This window comes from Aquila chrysaetos, chromosome 24, assembly GCF_900496995.4.
Source record: "Aquila chrysaetos chrysaetos chromosome 24, bAquChr1.4, whole genome shotgun sequence".
NCBI lineage: Eukaryota > Metazoa > Chordata > Aves > Accipitriformes > Accipitridae > Aquila > Aquila chrysaetos.
In genome coordinates, this window is record NC_044027.1 from 13769573 (window position 1) to 13794370 (window position 24798).

The following is a 24798-nucleotide window of genomic DNA, read 5'->3' on the forward strand; positions in this document are numbered from 1 at the left end:
AAATGCTTCTCAAAGGCCATAAGCACCAAACAACAGGAAACAGCTGTCGCACTGGAAAGAGGACACTTTTTCTGACAAAAGGCTGTACATCCGTGGATAGGAGTTCATCGTGCCCAGGCAGGGTAGCTGGTATTCTCATCAGAACATACTTAACCTTTCACAGCCAGTAGATGAGAGGTTTCTGGTTTTGCAAAATAAGGCTCTAATATTTACTTGAGTAAATACATAGTTTTGCCTTCAAAAATATAATATTCTTTAAGAACAACCCTATATATAACACCAGGGATAGACGGAACAGTTCCAGTGAGGAAAGAAAAAAAAAATAGGACAGGGTAGGGCAAGCAATGGTTATTGTCTCAGCTGCATAGAACCTGAAGTTACAACCCATAAAAACCATGCAAGACAGAGGTAGCTAGAACACACTAGAGATCTAGTCTATTCAACTCAACCCACACCAGTATCTACTATGAATAAAATCTTCAAGGAGATTCTCAGCTTATTGAAGCCTTACTAGGGGGATACCACAAGTAGCACAGCCAGCTGTAGCCAAGAGCACTCAGGGCTAAATCAGGCAGCAGTATTGCAGTGACTTAAGTCAGCAACCCCAGTGCTCCTGGTCTCTTCCTGCAGAAGTAGTGCTGCAGCCCCATTACAGAGGGGCTTAAGGAATCCATTGCAATCATTGGGATAACAGTGCTAAGTTCAGGAATTATGGAGAAACATGGTTGTCACTGTGAGAAGCAGCAACCATGATCCAAGACCCATAGCATTCTGTTTTGGCTTGGAGACAGTAGGAACAGGTTTACCCAGTTTATGCCAGGGGAGAAATCCCACTTCAGCCTAAAAGCAACTTCCAAGTAGGAGCTGGCCATCTGTGTTAGACCGTGGTCAAACTGCACTTCAGATACGGGACCAAAAAAACACTGCTTGACAGAGAAACTACAACTCAACACCCACTTGCTGTGTTCCACAAACAGCCTAGGCAAAAATACCCTTTTAAGAACCAAGCAATTTTGTGTGCAAAACTCCCACCTTCTGTATGTCCAGTCACTGAAGCACCTCCATGCATTTTCCTTTACAACGGAGAAAGGGAGTTAACTTCCGCGTCTGACGAGCTGTTTCACTCTACTGCAGCTCCTGGACACCACTGTTGATGCAGATCTGTTCCACCTTCCCTATTAGTGATAGCACCTGCTTGCATGTATAGCTTTTTAAGCTCTATGAGATGAAAAGATTATAATTAAACACAGTTTGAAAGTCACTCAGAGAAAGAGAAAGAGAGATGGTTTTATTCTAGTCATGGAGACCTTCATTATACAGAAATGATAGTTTATTTCATCCAATAAACAAGAGTGACAGGTAGATCACAAACTGCATCACAGCTACTACCAGCACTGAGACAGTTCACCCACAAGTCTGGGGTAATACAATAACCCAACTGCACACAGCAGAGAATTTAACAATCAGCTCAAAAACTCAACATCAGGATTTGGTTAACTTTTTGGATGTGTGTGTGTATATATATATATGTATATAGATATTCTTTTCCCTACTTAAGTATTTCCTAAAATCCACATGGAAGCACAAATGGCTTTAAACACCTGGACATATATAGATTTTTCATCTTTATATATATATTTATATATATTTATAACAGTAAAGATATGTTTCTCATTACTACAATATACTTGTTTAACTCCTTTAAGCAGCTGGGAAGAAAAAAAAAACCAAAAAAACCAAAAACAGTTTCACTACAGTCACATCTGATATGTGTGTGTCACAAAATACAAACAGAACAAGCCATGTGTGAGATTCGAGTCAGACCATTCCAGGACAGAACAGCTAAGAGGCAGGCAAAGAGTCTCAGAGGGAGCAGGCCTACATGTCAAATGGTGGTTTTGGACTCTCCGGGCGGGAGGGACTGGCCTTACCCGGCCGGCTGGAGTTTAAAGACAAGAAAAACAAAGAAAAAAAGGAAAAGGGGAAGGGAAGGAAAAGGGGGAGAAGTAGTAAAACAATAGTTAAAATACAGAAAGGAACTGGCATCAGAACAATAGAGGATCCACAACAGAAATTAAGAGCAATAGCACTGAAATAAGATAACTTAAATCTGAATCAGGCCTGGTTGAAAGCCTGCAACACAGGTGGCTCATTTAGCTCTAGTAGAGACATGACATCTGAGATGTACAGGGTTGATATATTTTTAATTCTCAAGTCTTTTTTTTTTTTTTTTTTTAATACATGTAGCATGAAAAGTAAAAACCAAACCTTAAGAAGATGAGTTGCGATCAACAACGGTTACAAGTTTCCCCAAACACGTACCATCCACATGCAAGAAGAAAAGGCTACGGAAGAAGTCACCACAGTACCCAAAAAACACTGAAAGATGTGCTTATTCAAAGCAGAAATATTTTCAACAAAACATTACACAGCAAACTCCCTGAAAACGTTTGGTTGTCCATTTGCAAGGGGGGAGCAGCATATCTATTCCCCTCTCCCTGCTGGTTTCAGGAAAGTCAGCCAAAAACGATGATGCAAGACAACTGCTGGCAGGAGCCAGTGCGTCACCAGCAGGATTTCCCCAGCTCTTTTGGGGAGCTGAGTGCGAGCAGGTCCATGTGCTCCCTGCACGCTGAGGTGTGTGCGCTATCTCAGACTTCACTCTAGCAGGACTATGCCGATCCATTGAGTTCCCCCCTTTCTTGATCTCCCTGCCTCACTTTGATATAAGGTTGATTGCACTGTTCCCAACATGAATTTTTGCACCTTAGAAGTCAAACTAATACACAGGACATTTAATCTGTTCCTAACAGTGTCACATGTTTTGACAGTGTTTTTCTTCTAAGTCACACTTTTGTCGTCTTAACTACAAGAAAAGAAAATAGCTACAGATCAGTCCTAGGTGCTACAGCTAACTGATGCAGGCAGGACACTTATCCAGGCTAGACCAGGCAGATGAAATTACTGGACGGACAGCCACCACTTGGACTTAAGGACGTCCCTGCGGCTGATCTCTCCAAGGAGCCTGTGTACTTCAGGGATCCATGCCACTGAATGAAGGCTACTCTACGCTCACAAAGCAATACAGGACGCACGAGTGAAGACGAAGAGCTCGATCACTAGGCTAGTGTTTTACGACACACCAGGAAGGGGTGGTGGGAGGCAGAGATGTGGGATGGATGAGAGGAGTGACTGTGGCTGTGGAAGGGAGGGTGGAATGGGGAAGCCGCCAGCACGGCATTCGTCGCCAGCTGTCTACAGCCTCAAGTTATAAATCTAAGAGGGACGGTTCAGCCGGTCGGATTATGGTAGGTCGAGTAGGTGAGGCAGGGCCCCTTCTGCTGTGAAAAAGCAGAAAACAAAAACAAGAGAACACACACTGTGGTTAGCACAGCAATTGCAGTCACAATCACACATGCTTCTCCACCTCGCCTGAGCCAGCAAGAGAATAAAACTTGAGGCACAAACTACCAGAGTGCAACTTCACAAAGACGACTTACAGGTTTCTATCAGGCCTCACACTGGCCTTTCTGCACAGCATGGATGACCAGTAAAGCAATCCACCTGACAGCCAGTTTTGCTTTCCCTCTGAAATTTGGAAGAGCAGAGATTTATTGCCAGTGAGTGCACTGGCTCTGGAATGAGAGTTGAGAAGCATGGACAACAGTGAGCTCCTGTATCAAGCACATGACAGTCACACAGCATGGATGGGGTCCTCTGAGACGCGCTGCTGTCAGAGGTTCTTGGCTGGTTTGGAGGAGCACCTTCTTCCCCTGCCCTCAAGGCTACTGCAAGCCTAAGACTCCCTATCCCAATACAAGGTACTGATCTTTCATGTTAGGGGCAAGCTTGCTGCTTTCAGTTCTCTAGTTCCAGTGCTCAGCAAATGCAGCTTCTGCTTCAATAAAAGGAACTTTTACCATTGCTACTCCATTCTGTTTCAGCTCTTTTGCTGGTACTTTAGCTAGGTAAGTGGGCAGCAACTTAAATGTTTGCCCTCTGCATGGATTAAGTGTTCTAGGATCTCCTTCCTGTAAGGGACTGGGGAAAAACAAACCCCCAGAAAATACAAGACAAAACCCCTGCTGTCTCTCTCAACTCACTACCTGAAAGATCACTTCAGCCTCAGACTACAGGCTTTAAGAAGTCTACAAATGAGTGTTCTGTAAGTCAGTGAGTCCAATCTATGTTTTTACTTTAAAGCATGCTCCCTGCAGTGTCTGCAACCTAAACAGCATCATGATGGTGTATCATTATAATTAAATTGTTCAGTACAAAGCCAGAGTAGTTTTACAGTCCAAATTGCCTGAAATGCAAAGAGCAAACCCAACAGGATGTAGACCAGAGGGGAAGCATTTGCACTGATCATACAGAATGAGGTGTCACAGAAATAATGCCTGAACAATTCCACACTAACAAACTTTAATTTAGATCACAGAGAATCAACTGACTGCTGGAAGTGAAGACCCTCCCCTAACACAGAGGCTGAGGGAATGGAGGGAGGAATGGAAGAGGGGCAGAGGAAGATATACGCACCAGTAGTCTTCTGAGGTAGAGAAGTCTTGTTTTGCACTGGCTGCAAGTCTATAATCATGATGGTACCAGAGGAGCTATATACCTATAAATTGGGGCAAGCTCCCTCAGCTTGGCAAATGAACCAGAGCAACTCTAGTCCTGTTTATAAGACCTCAGCAGAACTTATTGTTCTGTGTTTATTAAGCCCCAGATCTCAAAACAATTACAACCACTTGTTGCTTGCCTTGGGAAATGATACATAAAAAAGCTTCACACAGTAAAACATTTCCAAATGTTATTTCCTTGACTGAAAATGTCAATGGGGACTGTAAGACCCCATTGTCAGCATGCCAATCAAGTTACTGGTCCTCTACAGCAAATAATGATGGGATTGAGCTAACCTAGAAATTACAACCACCTTGGAAGGATGCTTGAAATAATACTGTCTCCCAGAAGCAAAACTTGCAATGAGATGTTACAGCTGGGGAATCTGTAACCCTGAGCTTCATGGCAGGTGGGATCTGTGCATTATCTCTAAAGGGTGCTCATGGTGTAAATGCAGCCATACCAACCACTCAATGGCTACTACCATCATTAGAACAGTAATAGCATTTGAATTAAACCTTACAAAACTTTAGCTCAACCTTTAGTGAGATGCTGTTGCACTGTCACATGTGTTAGAAAGCGTTTTTTGAGAAGCTTGAAGGACTTTTTGCATTTCAGGAGTTTGGACAGGTTGTCCCTAACAGCCTCGGTAGATTTACGTGGAAAGGATGCTTGAAGTCACTGGACTATGTAATGTGTTCTGGCAAGAGAGGCTGCTTGACCCTACCAGAATAAATAGGGCTGAAAGGAGCACAAATAATTTGCAGGTGGATGGGCTGCTTTTTTGTCATGTATTATGATTGATTTTTGCAGACACTTATTTATCTCAGCAGTCAGAGCATTTAGGGGGACAGGCTGTCACTTTTTACAGTTACAGGTTTTGTCTCTGCCCAGGTTTTCTGTATACACTTGCAGAATCTGCCTGGTAAGGTTACAGAAGGCTGAAAACTGTTTCCCAGCACAAAAAGGGATAGAAGTCTCTCAAGCAACTTTTACCCCTGAAACACTCCTTCAGCCTGTCTCACTACATTGCTAGCCAAGCCTTTTTACCTCATTGAAAAGTCACTTTCTTCTGTCAGGACAACAAGGAACAAAGTTTTGCTCAACAGGGAAGCCTGTGGCACTCTCCAGTTCAAGGGAAGCAAGACCTGAGTCCTGGCAGGAGCCCAAGGAGACCAGTTACACTGACTGTCATGTCCCTTGAAGTCAGTCTTTCAAGCCATATGCAGACTAGAATGCTGAGCTAATCATATCTAGGAACCAACAGGCTAACAGAAAGTTCTGCTGATAAGGACCTAACAGATGGTAGAACATTACATTTATTCCCTTGGGCTGCAAGATGTTTGGGGTGGTATTTTTTTGGTTGTTTGTTTTTTGGTGTTGTTTTGGTTTTTAATTTTTATTTCCTTGGTGCTCTTTATGCCAGATTAAGAACAGAATGCCCCGTAACAGCGAGTCCCAGAATGAGGTACAGACAACAGCAAGCCTCTTTCCTGAGGTTGTTCACCACAATGCATGTTTCTAGGGCTGCCAGGGATGTCTGCAGCAGTATGTCATCACTGAGGAGGGCTGACGGATGATGTCCTCACAGAACATGTCAATCACTGAACACTGCATTGGTTTGATGTGATGTGGCACCTCTCGGGTCTAACTGCAGTTACATGCAGGAGTAGCAGACACCATCTGCTGCAAGATGCGGGCTAGCTGTGAAGCCCCCTGCCCTGGAACAAGCACTTGAACTTCTGCTATTCCTATTAAGATAGGACTTCACCCCACTCTCCCCACCCCCAGTTCTCTCTACCACAACCAGCAGTAAGGGAATCTACAGGACCTGCTGCTGCTCCACTCCTCTCAGACCTTTCACATCAAGAAACATCCACAGAGTAAGGGAGAATGAGCCCCAAAACCCCACACCTGCCCTGTTCTGCCCTTTCTCCCCTTTGTCAATAAGGGCTAGAAGTTCCCAAGAAAAAGACTCAGGAGAATTTGCTAGATCTCCCTCTTCACACCCCCACTCTCAGCATTAACAGGACAAAAGAGTTGCTGGGCCAGCACAGCACACAAGCCTGCCCCAATACCCTGCTACATCACTGAACAAGTACAATACTGCAAAATGCAGGGAGAGATAGGAAAGGGAAACAGGCAGGAGCTGAGGGCAGAGTGTTTGGGGGGGGGATACAGATCACTAAACCCTTCCTCTCACAGGGGCAGAAGGCAGCAGAGAGAAGCCAGTTTGAATGGAAGCAAAAGAGTAACCTAGAAGGTAAAGGGTCAAGTGGAGAACAAGCAAAGGGAGTTCGCTTCTAACTGTGATGATGGGACACAAGGATAAACAAGGAACATTCAATGTCAGAGTTACCCTCCACTCAGACATGGAAGTCCTGATATTAACAACCCAAACTTCTCCTGCTTTCCATGAACACTAAGGACACAGTGAGGATGGGAGCACTTCTCCAGCCAGACATTAGAATATAAGAAGAGGAGTCTGAACTAACAGCTCCCCAAGTCTATCTTGATCCTAACAGAGCTGACAAACCAAATCAAAACAGAGCTCATTCAGCTGATCTCCCACACAGTGTGGATATAAGCCAAATGAAAGACACACACAGTTTAGACCTTGTTACCAGAGCTCATTCCCCCATCCCACCTCCTCCATCTAGAAGCAGAGAAAGGGTCCTCTAGTGACCTTAAGTCAGGTACTGAGGCTTTCCAGCTCCTGCAGCTCAAGCAGCTGCTCTGTCTCTGATCAGCCAGTTTTTCTGTTCAAGACTCCTCCCTTTATAAGATCCTGGCAGAGGTGGTTCATTGGACAAGGGACTCTGTTACTAATACAAGAACTAGGCAGCAGAGGTGAGCTGCAGAGCAAAGTAATGGAGGATGGGGACACAATGACTCATGCATTGCAGGGAGAGTGCAAAACGTACCGTGGCTGCCAGTCCTCAGGGGTCACTGATAGTGATTCTGAAAGACAACATGAAATCAACATGGCAGTTCAGACAGTTCAAGGCAGAGGCCACACAGACTGTCAGGAAGGTGGAATAGACACATGCGCCTGCAGACAGACATTCACACATCCCCATCCAGAACACAGCACAAGTGTGCACTGCTGGGTAAGACTGCACGCTGCCACACAGGACTTAACACACACAGTCACTGCCTCATCTTTGCACACATCCAGAACCCTGTTGTGCACAAGGTTGCGTCAAAAGCCATCTATCTGCTAGCACACTTACTGGCCGTTGCTCACTCACCCACCAAGTCCACTCACACATCCAGGCTGACATTCATACCTGCTGAACCAGTAGTATACCTAGGTCTCAGCACCCACCAGCTGGGCACAAGTAGCTTGACTTGTCTGTCACTGAGGATTCCTATCTACTGACCATATTAAATGCTAGAGTTGAAGCAAACAGCTCAGGAAAGAGCGAGATAATATGCAGTCCTGAGCACTACCCAAAAAGGGAAGAAGCAGGTGAAGGCTTATACTTTGAAGGTCACAAATCATGAGATCAGCTACTCCAACCTCCTGAATAATTCAAGTCATAAAGCTGTGTGAAGTTATGCTTACAGTGATATGCTGATCACTTGCATCCTTAGATGTACCAAGGAATGGAGAACCCATTAATGCCTTCAACAGATTTTTCCAATGGTTAAGTCATTCTCCACTTAAACTTTCTTATTTCTCCTTCAAGCTTGCCTAAGTTCTTTCACCTACAGTTTCTATCAAACTATTTTAAACTGAAGAGCCTAAATACCTCGAGGAGTACCTTCATAGTTTTCTTTCCCAGAACAAATCCTCCTGCATAGCTCCAATAGGCATATAGTCCAAATGCAGTCCCTCACTGCACACAGACAGGACCTTATATTGTTTGCAACTTTCACCTAAGTACAGAGGCAGGATGACAAATCTTGTTTTAGGTGTCCTTAATTATATGCAGGAAAACTTTTCTGTGCAAGAAAATGGATGATGCAGTGTTTATATGTGAAAGCATGTGTCTATACAATTATGGTGATGAGAAGGAAGTAGAGCAACACTTGTTTAAGTTCATCATTCATAAAATCAGATGCTCACACAAACTGGAGGCACAAAAACTGCCAGACTTCTACATGGGCATCAGTGTGCAAACACACGCAAAGTACATCCAGCCACCACCACTCACTTCCAGTTCACTACACAACACCAACTCCAACAGCAAAGCCCACTCATACCATATACAAGAGCTTTGTTACACACACACACACTAGTGTAGTCCGGTTAGCAAGGGAAAAAGATGGGTATTAAAAAAAGCAACAATGGAGATGGCATTTGTTCACCCATGGCAGAAGGACCCGAGTCCAAGTGCTAGCAGGGAACATTCTTATTCTATATACAGGAGAGGAAGAGAAAGAGTCCCTTGTCACTGGAAATTCTCCATTCATCAGTGAACTCAAATGACAAGCTGGTATCAGGATCCGGAGGAGTCTATGAACAACTGGAAGAATCAGAGAGGGGGATCAGAGAATGAGCATCACTTCACAGCTTCTGGAATTACATTCTCAACTCCAGATCAGGGCAGTCAGTAGCATGCAATCCAACCTACCATCTTTCCTTCTAAAGCAAGGGATTGCTCAGTTAAGTATGAAACACCTTCTTCCTCTGCTCCCGTGCTGTTCCCTACCTTCCACTTAACCCTTCTACCTCATGCAAAAGGCAGAAAAGCCATTAAGATAAGCTATGACAGATTTCTTCAAAAAGGTCAATTCATTTCAGCCCATTTGGGGAATCCTATCATGATGATCAGGTATATAGAATATTTTTCATGAGTGAAGAAATGAAACTGAGTGAAAGGAGAAAGATGGAGACAGAAAGAAGCATAAGTATACTGAAAACAAAACCACAAAGTAACAGTATATGGAAAAGCAGGGTCACAAGAAGCAAGAGCCAAAATACACAGTAGAAGCATGCTGACATCCACAGGTGCCACCAGCAGGACTGCAGTCCCTGGGGCAACACTGAGGCATGTGTGGACAAGTTACTGTGGGAGCTGCATCAAGGTGCATAGGGAGGACTGGGGCAGAGGCACCAAGAAAGTAAAACCATTTGCACACACCAGAGTCAAACTGGTCTATAATTTCTTTGGACCCATCCACCTCTGGGCTGGATACAGCCTGGCGGAGAACACTTCCCCTCCAAACAGGCAGCACCAAGCATAAGCTGGGGCACTATCACAGGAGGAAGACTGAACCGCTTCTGCTGTATACTATCACCACCCATTGACCATCTGGGTTTTTTCACAAAAAATGGTGAAGCTTCAGACATGTGCCACCAGCATCCACTAGAGGGGAAGTATTTTCCATGAGGGAAGTGTTCCCTGTGGCATGTCATTGGGGAGTTCCTGATTATGTTCATTCTTTACTCTGCAATTATCTTCTCTTCCTCACAGGGGACCAAGTACCCAACATAAAAGCATTCCTGGTTCCAGACTGCCTCCTAAGTCCTGTTCAGGAACACATGCCTAGCTGCACAGGGGATAATCCCTTACTACTATGTTGAAGTGTGTTTGAAGTGACTGAACAGGAAAGGAATTGAGTTTCCTAATGGCAAAAGCAAGCTGTGTGATTTGAACCTCTGAGACTGGAAAATGTTCAATTGATTACAGAAGTGATAAAAATCGCTAAAAAAAAAAAATCCATTTCCCTGCCAGTGATACTGCAATATTCTCCTAGCTGAAAAGCATCTGAAAAGCCTAGATAAAGGTCTCTCCAACTCACCTTGAAGAACTCTGGGCCAGGAGAAAAGGGGAAACTTCAGACTTTGGGGAGCCCTACGCAGAGAGGGGAGCTGCCTTGAAAGGTGTACGGTCACTCCAGTCCTGTGATTTTTCTGGCAACCACCTCCTACTTGTGAGCAGAGGCATTGGTATGATTGCTTTAATAAAGCCCTCGGGTTCACAGTCCTCTTCCCCCAAGCTTTGCATACAGAAGAGGCTGCCCCTCTGTTCTTGAGAGCTGCTTTGACATTGCCTCATCTGCACAATGAAATCTCAGTGGACAACAATGCTCCTGCCTATGGACCCAAATCAAATAGCCAAAGACTGTACCCACACCATGCACTCCATTCTCCTCCTATGGCCCAGGCAGGCTAAGTACTGTCACGGCTGCTACCCAAAAGTTGGCCATCTCTCACCTGTGTGGGGCAGCATTTCAGGACTTACCTGGGAACACCGGGAGGAGCACGATTAGGCCGAGAAGGAACCTGAGGTGGGGGCCCAAAGGGATCAGGAGAGGCACCTGGCCTGGAGGGCACAGGGGGGGCACCACCCAGCGTGGACCCACCAGCAGGAGGTGGTCCAGGAGCTGGGCCTCGAGACCCAGGTCTGGCGGGTGGAACAGCGGGAGCTCTCCTCTGTGGCGTGGGGCTGGACGTAGGAGACCTGGTAAACAAACAGAGAAATTCAACTGCAACAACAGGCCTGGGATCCCTGTGTCACCATCAGGTCCCCATGTGCTGCCTTCAGTGTTCCTTCTTTAGTTTCACGTCGCTTTACGCACCACCCTTTGGCTTTCGAGGGCCACGCCAGGCTTCAGGTTGCCTTCAAAGCTACTTCAGGCCCCATCTAACCTAAGGGTATCGAAGCCTCCGCATCCTCTCTAAAGACGTAGCAGCCCTACATAGCCTTCAAAGCCTAGGAGCCTCCCAACACAAATACCCAGAACTCTTCATCCACAGGGAGAAGAGGGGAAGAGGAGGACTCCCTGTCTCAGTAGGAGGCCCCAGCTAGCCACTGAAGAGGCATCAGGCAGGTCTGTGGGGCTCTCCCCCTGAGCCTCTGGTACCTGCGTCCAGATGGTACGCTCTGCACCTGCAGCCAAGAGTCGTCCACCGGTGGGGGCATAGGGGTGCTGATAGTGCTGGTGTTGATGTCCCCGATGATGTTGAGGGCCTCTTTCAGGGCATGGTACATGCGCAGCATTTCGTCACGTCGCTGGGCCTGCTCTGCCGATTCCTCCATCAGCGTATTCTGGTCACCACAGGAGTATAGGTTTGCCAGCAACTCCGAATGGATAAAGTCCTTGGTCTGTAAATGAGCACAAAGAGAGAATTAATTCCCACTGTCTTCCCCAAAACACTCCATTCTGTCCCCACCTCTCCCTCCTTCCAAGCTGCCTTTGGTTTCTCTTCATTCTTTCTCTCCCTCCCTTTTTCTCCTTCTCTGTGTCTCCCCACCTCCATTGACCACAGTGTGATAAGTACATTGTTTATCATGAGGTGCATGATTGTCTTCGGCATGAGGTCTCTGATGGTTTTGTTGACAATTGCCATGTAGGAATCCACCAGGTTCCGGATCGTTTCCACTTGTCTCTCCAGCTGAGGGTCCATGGAGTGCATGAAACTGTCTGATCCATTCTCCTCCGCTTCACTGGCCTGCAGAGAAAAGGAGAAACAGACTGGTTCTTCACATGTAACAAAATTAGTTTTTCATGAGAGTGCCAAGAGAAGAAAATAAGGGAACACGCAGGAAACGCATGCAATAAATAAAACTTAAACTTACATTTTGAGCTGTGATTGTTCATGCACAGCTCAGTTTGTATAGACTTCTCCAGCTCAGATCTGAGGAGCTTTAAGAATAAAGCTGCTCTCTTAGTAGACTGTTATTACACAAAGGTGAAAGGCAACAGGGACTCCTGACCAAGGTTCACAGGTTATGGCTCTAGCGAATACTCAAAACTGTAATTTTTACTTTTAATGTTTATAGCTTCCTGAAAGGTTCTTCATCCGAGCTGGGTCTTCCATGCCCAGATTCAGTTTAGACCTGAGAATCACTCACCATAAATTAAGCCTTACAGGCGCTCTCACACACTGCATCTTTATCCTCATTACAGAAATGAGAAAACAGATACAGAGAGGTGAAATAACTGCTCAGACCATAAGTAGATGGAATAACCTAGAAAACCTTCCTGATCACTTTAACTGCAAATCCTGCATCATAAGTCATAATTATCTTGTCTTTCACACCAAGCAGATGAATCTCTTCCTGGCTGCCTGAAATGCATTGCTTAGCTTTCTGTAAGGTAAAACCTGGACTGTGCTGTTTGACAGCAAGCAATCACCAAGGCTCACCCATTTGGGATCAATTTCAAAGCAGCAAAGCATGAAAGACTGCTGCCTTTCTCAATGCTTATTTTAAAAAAACCCTTGATTTTATAAAGAAAAATCTTTCTTTTAAACCATCCCAGTCTGAAGGATTTGCAGCAGTGTAGGAAATTGCTTGTCTTTTGTTTTGGGGAACAAAAATATATGAGAAAGGGCAAATTCTTTTGTTCATTTGAGCTTTTAAGGAAGTGGACATCAAACAGGACAACTTAAAAAAAAAAAGAGGGTCAAAAACCCAAAAATAAGTTCGCACCAAGATTCAGAAGTCATACAAAAAGGGAGAAATAAAAAGAAAAAAGGAAAACTCAAACCAAGAACAGAAACAAACAGCAGCAATCCAACAGAAGGTACAAAGAGGGAGAAGAAGCAAATGCCTCTCAGGAAACTGTGACAAAAGGAAAAAACAAAAGAGAACTATCTGGTGAGAGCCCCAGGCGGCAAAACAGGCAGAGAGGGTCAGACTTACTTTGTCCTTGTCCTGGCAGGCCAGTTTGAGCATATGTGGAAAAAATTAAAACAAAAAGGGACAAAAAAATAAAAGACAACTTTTAGTTGGTCTCAGAATTTGGAGAAGATCCCATAATAGCACTGAACAAGCAAAAGACCAATCGCGCTAAAAATACATAAATACCTATATTACCCTGGAAGAAGAACAAGTGAATTGTTTAGCTAAACTGAAAATCAAAATGGGATGCTCTGCAAAGGAAATGGTATTGTTCACAACAAAGGGAAATTTACTTACCTACAATAGCTACTTGTTATTCATTACACAGGGTTTTGAGACAATCAACCTAGCAATCAGTGTTCCTATGTCAAACCACTCCATTTGCACACCAATAGGTGGCACCTGTCCTTCATGAGTACGTGTTTAAGAGGTCCAGTCTGGTCCAAAGCCAATTTGAAGTCATGTCACTGTTAAGGTCCAGTCCCTAATCTTTTTTTTTTTAGTATCACATCAGTTTGTCAGGAAATGCTTTAAGGCAAAAAACACAATCTTCAAGTGTAACAGGAAAGATGAATGCAAGAAGTCTATTAGAAGCAACAAATACAAACAGATAAGCAATTATCACTTTTCTAATGGGAAAACTATTTATAGCAGCTTCCTCTCACAGAGGAACAGGAAGGCTTTGAGCAGGAACATATTCCACAATTCCCTAGAACATAATTTTAAAGCAGAGCATAATGCTGACAGCAAGTATTGTGGGACAAGGCTAACAGAAGAGATAAGAGGTCTTGCTAAAGTAGCATATTAAGGTGTCTACCAAGCAAAAAAAAAAAAAAAAATTCAAAGAACATCCCTTCCTAATTGAGTGGGGGAAGGAATGGGAGAACAACTACTAAGCCAGGAAGCTCCTAACAAGGCTGTACAGTAAGTGTTACTAAAAAGGAATGGTGCCTTTGCTCAGCAGACACATACCACTTAGCAGTCAAGTAGTTAAATGTCCTCCTTATATTGGGAATTTAATGCCCACAAAACAAGAGCACTAGAAGAGTTTATTCAAGGCAGACTTTGCCTACTTTATCTCCCCTTTGAAGCTACCAGTTACTTTATCCCAAGCTTCCTTAAAGGAAGCACCAGGACATACTGAAAACTTAAATTTTTGTTCCAAAATATCCTCAGCTCAGGAAAGAGACAAAACCTTCACAGACTTATTTTTAATGTAAGAGGATACAGCTATCCTTCTTGAGATACATGCTGTGTTCCTTCTCATCCCATTATTATGGCTGTAACTTACCCCAACACGCTCTGGGTAGACTCCTGCACGAAGGAAGGAAGCCTTCCAGCTATCTACCTCCTCCTGGGTCTCACAGGCCAGCTCCAGCTGCCGGTAGTCCTTGTAAACATTCCTGAGAGGAAGACAAACATTTTATTCTTCCCTATTGCAAAACAGACATTTGCCCATATTCGACAAAGATGACAATGAGCAGGGAATCTTCCTATCATTTTGAGGCAGATACACTTAGTCCCTTGCTAGTACCCTCATGACATCCCTGCTGAGGGAAAAGAAATGAATTTCTCATGAGCAAGTCTGCCCCCAAATCAGTTGTGTCCCGCTCTCCCCAAGCCTCTAGCCCTGCCCTAAAAGCCCTAATTTCAACAGGGCCTGAGAGACTCCCTTCTCAGTTCTGCTCACAGGGGACCCAGGTAGGCTGGAGAAATCCAGCAATCTCCTATAGCTTTCCCTATTCACTCACTAAGAACACCGATTTTAAGTATATACTCCAGCCACAGCCAGGCCAAGGTAACCACAGCAAATAGCTGAAGACTAAGGTCACTCTGTAGACCATGCACTGGTGAAGAAAGAAAATGGTACACATCTGGAAGATCAGAAAGAATGAAGCCAGATTTCTAAAAAGTCCCCTGTCTCCCCCCAAAATTACTATCCTTAAAGGATATGCACATCTTTCCTGGACAGCTAAACTAACACACTCATCTCTACTCCCTCCTATCTAATATTACATAAAGTTTGTCCCTAGCTTCAACAGCTTGGCATGTTGAGATGTGAGCATACCTCTGTTCAGTGTTGAAGAGAGCAAAGATGTGCTTGCTGGACATGAACCCCTTCTCAACATCTCGCAGTTTCAGGTTATCCACTGGTAACATATACTTCTTCTCCTTCTCCTGAAAAGGGGATCAGTAACAAGTCACTCACTGCTCCAAAGAAGCTTCTACTCTGCCAGCGTGGAAGTCAGTCAGCAATACAGTCCCTACGTCACGAGAGGCATTCTCAACACAGGTCCTCTGGTCCCTTAAGTCTGTGAGAAAAGGGGACCTCTAGAAAGAGGAGTTAGTCCTTGCTGACTGCTTTTGTCATGTAGCCCAACAACCCTGCCCCATTAACTCCTCCAGGAGCAGGCAGCAGCATGGCACCATCCCCATTCCCCAGGCTGTGATCAACATCAAGGTCTTCACTCTTGCCAGCAAGGGGTCAGTCAGCACCGAGACCCTCACCAGCCACTTGACACCCAGAGCAGGTCTGCCTGGGAAAGGCTCCTCATACCTCTGTTCTCAGGCCAGCACTGATGGAGTGAAACACGGCTGCTGGTCAGAGAGGGGGACAGCAGCCCTCATAGCCTCACTGTCACCACCTCAGTGTTTTACTTTTAATCACTACAAGCCTATATCCAGGTTCAAGAAAAGCTAGGCATGTGATAGAGAGAGAAGGTGGCTTGACACAGAAGTTATGGACTATATCAGCTTAAATTCACCTCTTCAGAAAAGCTGACTTCCTTACTTCATCCTATCACTGTCCTACGCTCTATTGGTTACTGTGAACCCTTTTAAAGTATTAAGCAAGCAATAATAAATATGCATCAGAAGATCAAAGAGCAGGTCTGGCTACAATAATACAGGTTACTGTAACATTACCTGAAGGCCTCCTGTATTGGAAAAAAATCAAGTAACTATGCTCATTAATGAAAATCTCACACTCCAAATGATTAGAAGCTCAAGTAATATAGGCAGTTTACTACCTGGTGAATGTTAAAAACCAGAGTCTGAAATTCCAGCAACCAGATTCAGAGAGCTTTAAGGGACCTGTTTTCCAGAGTAACTGCACCCACAACCCTCCAGTCTGGTTCTTATGAGACATCTCCAGCTTAACACAGAACAAGACATCCAAAAACCATCCTCAACATTTTTGACCATAGGTATCATTTTTTAACAAACTTGATCTTAATTTTACATTTACGTTCAGAAAGTCAGAAATCATTCTCCCCGCTTAGCTTCAAGTCTGGATCTACAGCAGATTAACAGAAGTGAGTTTGGTTTAAGGTCCCCATTTGGAACATCCTGTTCCAGCTGGGTATTATACCTCAACATAACAAGAGAGGGAGCCATCACACTGGTCTCCAAAAGGCAGAATTGCAGCTATCCAAGACTGAAATAGAAACAGAGCATACTTTTGTGTGCAAGCGTGCATGTGTGACTGTCCCCTTGCGAGCACGTCGTGTGTTTGTAGACCTTTCTTAGCTGGAAACAACACGATTGCTCTCAGGGGAAACAAGAATGGAAAACAAAGATAGTCAGTGAGCAGAGATCCTGAAGAGCTAGCTAGAAAGGAGGGGCAGGGCAGAGCAGCAGATAAGGATGACAAAGCTGCTGAGCTCAAACACCCAGAGGATGGCAAGTCCAGCCTAACATCCTCTTAAGTTTCAGTTAAATGGAGTTTGCCAAGGATACCAGACAGTACATGGTTCAGACGTACCCCAAAGATCAAACTATACCAGTCCATCATAAAACTTATGCAACAAGAACATCCCAGAAGCCAGCACCTAGAAAACAGATCACTTGGGTAGCTGCCAAATTCTCCATTCTCTCTCAAAGATGCCAGGCTACGAAAGCAGGATTGCTCTTTCATGCAAATTTCCCCAGATTTTTTAGTATTGTTGATCAATCTAGATTAGAGGTGGGCAAGCATTTTTGTGATGGGACACCTGTCAGCCAGGTACTAGTCTCAGAGCCACACAGACCACTTGAGGGTCTGTAAGCCGCAAACAGCTTCCAGCTTTCTATTACTTTGGGTTATTATTATGCTGGTTTAGGTTGAACTAGTGACCTAAAAGTGAAGTACACCAACTGCTAAGTCCCTGAGCAAGACAAGCAATCCCCACCAGTCTCACTTAATTGGAACTCCCTGAATCCACCCCACAGAGTCCCCGGGCTAGTAAAAAAAATAACTGATGTTAAAGCTGTCTCAGAAAAATCATGCTGCCTTAGAACCACATCATTCCATAGAAATTTAGCAATGGAGTCATTCTTCAGGAAAAAAAAGTCAAAAGGTAAGGGAATCCCATGTCCCAGATATGGAAATAGATGCTCTTTGCCAGAGTTTCAACTTTCACCCCTTCCAAGCTCTTGCATAAATGCTGCCACGTGATCAAGACAACACTATCTCTGCATGCTAATCCTTCTATACGCCAGAGGAAAGACGCATGTATCTGTCTGCCAGCATGAAATTATCAGTCCTCTGACTCTGAGGTAGCAAGAGCAATCAAATGGAAGACACTGGCGCAAGGCAAGAAACCCCCAACCCCCACATGCTGCAGGGCAATGCACACTGCAATGAGCCCCTGCACCTCTCCATCTCCCCACACCTCCCCCCTCCCACTCCCCCACTTTGGTCTTTCCAGCTTCTCAGTTTTCAACCCAGCCTGTTTTATATCAACACTCTGACTTCATTTCCTGAATGTAGAGACAGGAAAGCGTGGAAAGAGCTGCCAAGGGCTGAGCCTCTCAAAACTTTGGCTGAGTGCTCTGCCCATATGTTAGCAATCTGGCAGTATGTGCTATGGCTGAACAGCATCCTGGCCAAGAGGGGAAAAGGGCTTCTCTCTCTAGCTTTCGAGACTTGGAGGGGAGGGAAGAGAAGGAAGAGCCAGCACACATCGAAATGGGAAAGTAGTTTGTGAAATACTATATTCAAAGCCCTCAGTCTGATCCCAAGAGGCTTATGTTGCTCATAAGCTATCTCCCCTCATCTATAAGAAAAAAAAAAATCAGGCAGAACTCTCTCTCAGCAGCAGAGTATGTTATGTAAAATGTGCATGTTGGCTGTGAGTTAATCTGTAGAGCCATGAGGCCAAGGAGAGGTAGTGAAGTGGCAGAAGCACTCAGGCTAGCTATACAAAACAGAACATGGATGCTCAGTGTTGGCTAAGGAATGTTGTAGGCACAGGGCAAGCTACCTCTAATCAGGGCTGCTGCTCCCAGCAGGAGTCACACTGCTTGCATGGAGAACTGCATAGAGATATGACTGCAAGCTACTTGCACAGGCAGGATAAATGCCAGAGGATTACTCCCCCGCCCCCAATATAGTGCAGATACAGCCAGACATATGGCTCTGTACTTTGCATCTACCAAAGAAAGAAAATACACATGGCCAGGAAGGAGACCAGGATCCATTAGCCATTCCAATTGTGGAGTGTGAAGCACAACAGCTGGAGGAAAAAAAGGGATACTGCAGTTGCAGCCTGATGTTGCAACATCCTTATCATGGCTACACACCTCCTTATGGTGGCTAAATTCTAGAGATTGGTTTTGGCCAGAGACAGCAATGGTTTGCACTATCATCTGAATTATTTGTTGCTACCCTTAGGTAATAACCTACAAGAAGTTCACAAAATTCAGCAGGCAGCAAGCCAGCCTGACTCAAAGCATTTCCTCCATTCAACTAGACTGCCTCAACAGCAAGTTAAATATTCCTGCTCTTGGATACATGTGAGATGAAGCTGACAGATGCATGTGTGGGCTCCCCTAAGGTTGGAAATTGGCACTCACAGTACAAGAAATTAATTGGCAGAATTATTAGGTCTCAGTTTGCATTTGGAGCACAAATAAACTAATTAAAGGTTTCCCTGTAGCTGTTATGACAAACACCTCCTTTTGCACAGAGGCAAGGGTCTGTGGATATGGGAGACAGAGCATTGCCATTGTTTTAATTGGTGGCCATGTGAAGTTAGGAGAAATTCATCTTGCTTAAACCTCTTAATCTTCTTTCATTCTTGTAAGATGTAAAGCACTACGAGTAAACAAACCTGCCCCAGAGATGACTAGTTTCAGTCAAATCATTTGTGTTAAACACATGCACAACATTTTGGGAACTCCAGTAATAAAACTCTACTCAAATGGAAAAACATTAACATTATAATTGATAGTAAACACACTGCATGAATACATGCACACTACAAGATTATTAGGAAGAAGTCTCTGAAAAATAGTCTGGAGTATTTGAAAACAAGTTAGCTGAGCATTTTAAGTTGAACCAACCCCCCCAAACAAGACATTACCAACCACTTTCTGCTTCTTGTCTTTGCAAAGAAAATGCACATTAGATGAGCTGAATTTCTGAGCTGTGATTCTTCCAGGAAGCCCTAGTCATCCTACAACATACATGCATCTTGAGACCACCTTTCCAAAACACAGCCCACCTCTATCGCTTAACTTCTACCCTCAGAGTTTTACTGGACACTGTGATCACTGCTCCAAGCTGCAAAGCAGCTGTAATGGCTTGTTTACATCAGAAAGCTGCCTTGGTTTAACTTAAACAACACACCCTAAGATTTTAAGCTGATTTAGTTCAAAAGCTCTGTAGACACTAGGCCTGGACTCATGTGATTAATAACAACCATTACTGTTGGGTTAGTAAACACAGCAATGGTAATCAAATCACCTGCACAAAAGTAAAGACTTTTATTTACATCAGATGAAATAATGTGCAGATTGAAACATGCAGCTAAGGGCAACCCTAGGAAGCCATCAGAGGGTGTACGAGGAAGCACAGGCAGAAACTGAGTAGCTTAAGAGGGGCTACAGTGCCCAAAACTCCACTGTCATGACCTCTCTAAGGTCACAACAATGTCCACCAGCCTTCGCAAAGGACAAGCAGGCATTTCTTCCTATACCTGACCCTGTGCCAAGACAGGGATGAACCCTCCCAGAGCATTTGACTTGCTTTGATGAGGTAAAGCGCAACACACATGCAGTGTTGCACACCTTCGGGAAAAGGAGAGGGTTGGTTACCCTTCCCCAGTGCATGGTTAGAGCCAAAGCAGGAGTTCCGGGCGTTCGTATTTTTGGCCACAAATCTTAACCATCCACCAGCATGCATACACGAGAAGGGGATCCTGGAAGGGAGACATGTGGCATACATAAAGCCCTCTTTATCCCTGCAGCACCAGGGAGAGAGGGCGCAAACTGCTCAACCTAGGGCTAACATCTGGAATCATTACATAGGAGCCAAGCGCCACAGAAAGCGACAGCATTCCTCAAGTTTCCATGCGGGGTAGGGAACCTTCCTTTCCCCTGCGCAACCCCATCCGCCAGCCGGCTCACTTCCTGCCAACCTCCGGCCTTCCCAGCAGCCAGCAAGCTCCTCCCTCGAGTCTAGTTAGCTTTCCACTGCCACGTCAATTGAGGCAGAAGGACAGAAGGGAAGCAAGAAGGGAGGGAGCAAAAAATCAGAAGAGGGAGGGAGGGAGGCTCAGCAATGCCAGACATAGCGGGGGGAGAAAAAGAGGGGATGCGGATTGCTCCTGCAGTAGCTGGAGGTGAGCTGCAAAGGCAACTGGCCAAGGTGGGTCAAAGGACCCTTTTGAGGACTTGGAAGCAAAGGCTGGTCCTGTTTGAGCTTTGCTCCGGACCCCAGGCAAAGGGCTGGTATAAAGGACAGAACTGGGCAGAAGGAGACGAGGGTGCATGGGGCCTGGGAATCCTCCCACACAGTTCCACAGGGAAGAAAAGAAGTTGAATGAAACAACTTCTGCGCACCTGGGTGACAGCCAAAGCTTCACAGCATTTTCTCCCCAAACAGCAGTAATAGATTTTTTTTTTTTCCCCCTCTTTCTAAAAAGGTGCAGCATACGCCAGGTGGAAACCAGGTACCAGCCTGATACCAGCACTGGAAGAGGAAGGAGCTTGGAAGCTTGCTCCAAATTGGAAACATGCAGAGAGCAACATTTCTTCTTCCCAGCTGCCAGAAAAGGATGTTTCTTCAATCAGGACTTGGACTTTCTTTCACCCCACCTCTGCCCCCAAAATCCCATCCCAAAAGCAGGGAGGGGAAAGGACTAATGAGCTGCTGATAGCCGGAGAGCAGATCGCAGAGGCTCCACTCCGTCTGCCCAGTGTTCAGACTACCTGTTCAGGACTACGAGATTGTACAGTAGTCTGCACATTGGTTAGGCTGTGCTGGGATACACCACACACTGCCAGTGCTGCACGGGGACGGCAACACCTGCACGGCAGAGGGACATGCTTGGAGAGGGTGGGCTGCGGGGATAGCTGCATGCAAAGTTCACTCATCCCTCAGCCTGGGAGGATATAACCCTTTGGAGCCATGCTTGATGATCACTTTTACCTGCCTGTTCACTAGCCTACTTACAACCCTCTTTTTCCTCCTCCATCTCTCTCATCCCCTTCTTATTTCTTTCAGCTTCATGCACTTGTCCCAGGGGTAGCTGTGTTCAGGATGGCTTATGTTTCACATGCTGAACTTTGCCATAAAATGCAGAGATAGACACACAGGCCTGGCAGAGTTACAACTGCACTGTGCTTTGCTACCTGAGAAGGCAGGATCAAGCACAGAAAGGTGACTGGAGAGAAAGGGGATTTCACATGGTAAAGAATGTTGGTCATTAATATAAAGAAAAACCCACAAAGAATTGAAAGTTGGAGGTTTGGATGCTCTGGAAGATGTGTTTGTTTTGATGTTTGTCTGGAAAAGAAAGAGAAACAGTGAGTGAAAGCATAAATGAGGACTGATTAAGACTAAGATATCACCCATGAGAAAACATGCACTTGTGAAAAAAGATGAGTGAATGAATGAAAGACCTCCACAGAGGATGTAAGGAGAAGGAACAGGTTCCAGAAAGCACCTGAGAGCAGTGTGAAAGCAGGAGAGGAACAACCTCCAAGCAGACCTACTCCTATGGTCTATAAACAAGCTGGATGCAAAAACCTGGCTGCAGCCAGACCCATCACAGCAAGTTTCTGATGACTCGTGGGCATCAGAACAAAGACAAAAAGATTTCTACCAGCTGAGCTGGGCCTCAAGGACACAGACTGGGGGGGGGGGGGGGGGGGGGGGGGGGGGGGGGCGCAGGGGGAGTGGGGAACAGGGGGGAGTGCATGTGTGTGCAGTGGGGGAATAATCTCAGTATTGATCAATGTATGTATTTTTAAACTAGAATTGGGTACAAGGCATTGACAGGTACAGAAGCAGCAGCTATCTAGTGACTCTCAATAAGGTCACATCTTCCTCAGGACAGGAGAGAATACTTCTGTAATTCAAGCAAAAGAAGGCATGAAGACAGAGAAGAGAGCTCAAGCACAACTGATTAGCAGGAATCAACATGATGCATAAAGAATATGAAGCACCCCCCACGCACCTGAAAGTACCTAAAACTCAGCACCCAACCCTCCTGTACACACAGGACTCAAATGCACTAACACTGCATGCAACACATGAATACTTTCACACAAGCAAATAAGGCCATAGTCTTCTCATGTAGTCACCTGTTCTTACAAGCCCCAAATTTCTAGTACATGATTTACCTGAGTAAGGACAGAAGGTCCCATCTGTATTGTACATTCACACAAATTCCCAAAGGAAACAGCAGATATATCCATCTACCCAGCTGTGCAAACACTCCAGTACACGGTGGCACACAGTCACAGGCACTCCAGCAGAAACAGTCACCCTTGCAAAGCAGAGTGCGCAAGGGTCCCCTCCAGCAGGCAGTAAGCTTTACTAATAGGAACGACTGAGCACAGTGCTCATTGCATCTTGCCTACAAGGTCCCCATCAGCAGCAGCTCTAGCCCAGCTCACAGACCGTCTTTTCCAGCAGGCAGGAAAGCCCTGCACAGAAGTGGGCACTGTGCATTTCATAAGGGATTCAAGGCAGAAGGACTATTCAAATCAAATTCTTGTATCGTGTCCACTATGGTGCTTGCTGAGCAGCTAGCCAGTGTGCTGTGGTGCTGTGCTGCTGCTCCAGCCCTGGGGACACTGTGGCCTCCCTGAGCAAGGAAATCTTGCTCTATATTGCCAGCAGCCAGAGCAGGCTCCTCCCCACCTCTCCCACCCACCGCTGGTCTGTGGCATAATCCCACAGGGTTCAGGAGGTGCAGGTACCTCAAGGAGGGTCTCCAGGTCTTGGGAGGCCAGCTTTTTGTGGGGCCGCTCTCCATGGGGTCAGTGTTTGACTCATTGAAAGGAGACAGGAAGAAAAACAGAAAGCCCAGGAGCACACACACATGCTCTTGGCAGCAAGGCATAGTGGGGAGCCAACTTTCCACCCCCGCCTGGCCTGGTCTTTCCTTCCCCTCCCATTCCCCAGCACACTCCTTCAGGCCCCTCCAGAGCATCAACAGCCATATATCCCTGCTAACATGTAATGCTGGGCCCTTTAAGACATTTTAAGTTTCAGTTCCTTTCTTCAGAGGCAGAGGAAAAACAAGCCAGCACTGCGGAAAGACTGGTATTTCACTAATGGGGTCCAGATGTCTTCGTTCCGCAGACTCTGGATCCTGGCTTGCAAAACAGGGCAGGGAGAGGCTGTGCCCTCACTCCTCCCAGCTCCAGAGGTGCTATCCTAGCCCTCTCCCTCACCCCACCGCACACCTTCTCACCCTGCTCCTTCCCCCACTATCACCCACAGCTCTGTCACCAGCACTTTCATCCACACAAGACAGACTCAGCTCCCACCTCCTTCCCTCTGGAAAGCTGCCAGAGCACAGGGGAACTGGGACAAGAGGGCCTGCAGAAGCACAGGGTGGGGCAGACAAAGCCTCCCCCTTCCTCCCAGACCTTAAGTGAGGAAAGATCATGGTATACAGCCTTTGAAAAACACATGAGAACTTTCCAGGAGCTGTAGAGAACACAAGTTCTCCTGAATTGGTGGAGGAGGAGAGCTCTGGGACAGACATGCAAAGATAACCCTGTCTGACAGAGGACCATGCACTGCTTTGGGATGGAGCCAGCTCCATGCAGGACTGAGGTTTGGGACAGGAATCCCCATGCTCAGGGCTTTCTAAGCTGCTCCTCAAATGCACCAACTCTTAGCCTGACTCAACTATGGAGTCCAGGTGGACATTGCTTCCTTTCTCCATCACAACAGCCAGTTATCAAGGAGTTGAACTTGGGGAGGAATCAAATAAAAACATGCTTCCCTTTTCTCCCCTGCTCCCACTCAGTTGAAGACAAAGGCTCCTTTTTTTGGAGGCAGCTCAGACCTCATCAGCACTGGTTCTCATGTGTTTAAGGGACCAAGGCTGGCAGTGAACTCTTTTCATTAGGCAGCTCTACCTCTTGCTATGCAGAAGGGACACAGTGCAGACCTCCAGCTGCTATGGACTCCCAAGGCTGCCCTCCTTGGATGGAAGGGAGGTCCAATCCCCATCCCAGGCAACTGGAATCTATCAACAGTTTACACATCCCCACTGCAGCCCTCCCTCCCACTCCCTGGGGAAGAACAGGGAGTTCTGATCATCTCTGTAGTACAGATGTAGCAGCTGGCTTTGATTAAACTACTTGATGTTTA

General features: G+C 45.7%; 1 protein-coding gene across 16 annotated transcripts in view; it reads right to left on the reverse strand.

Annotated features, from left to right (window-relative positions):
• Positions 1 to 1262: 1262 nt before the first annotated feature.
• Positions 1263 to 24798, reverse strand: part of DNM1 (dynamin 1) — a 70169-nt gene continuing 46633 nt past the window's right edge. For 4 of the 16 annotated variants that reach the window (XM_029999400.1, XM_029999395.1, XM_029999399.1 and 1 more), the window contains 7 exons: positions 15268 to 15377; positions 14491 to 14602; positions 13221 to 13232; positions 11855 to 12025; positions 11437 to 11678; positions 10815 to 11033; positions 1263 to 3341 (listed from right to left, as the gene is read on the reverse strand). In XM_029999400.1, coding sequence (XP_029855260.1) covers positions 3269 to 3341; positions 10815 to 11033; positions 11437 to 11678; positions 11855 to 12025; positions 13221 to 13232; positions 14491 to 14602; positions 15268 to 15377 — 939 coding nt within the window. In that variant the 3' untranslated portion in view covers positions 1263 to 3268. Of the gene's footprint in view, positions 3342 to 7544; positions 7582 to 10814; positions 11034 to 11436; positions 11679 to 11854; positions 12026 to 13220; positions 13233 to 14490; positions 14603 to 15267; positions 15378 to 24798 lie in introns of all 16 variants that reach the window. The other 12 variants (XM_041120009.1, XM_029999402.2, XM_029999398.2 and 9 more) reach the window with 9 other exon arrangements.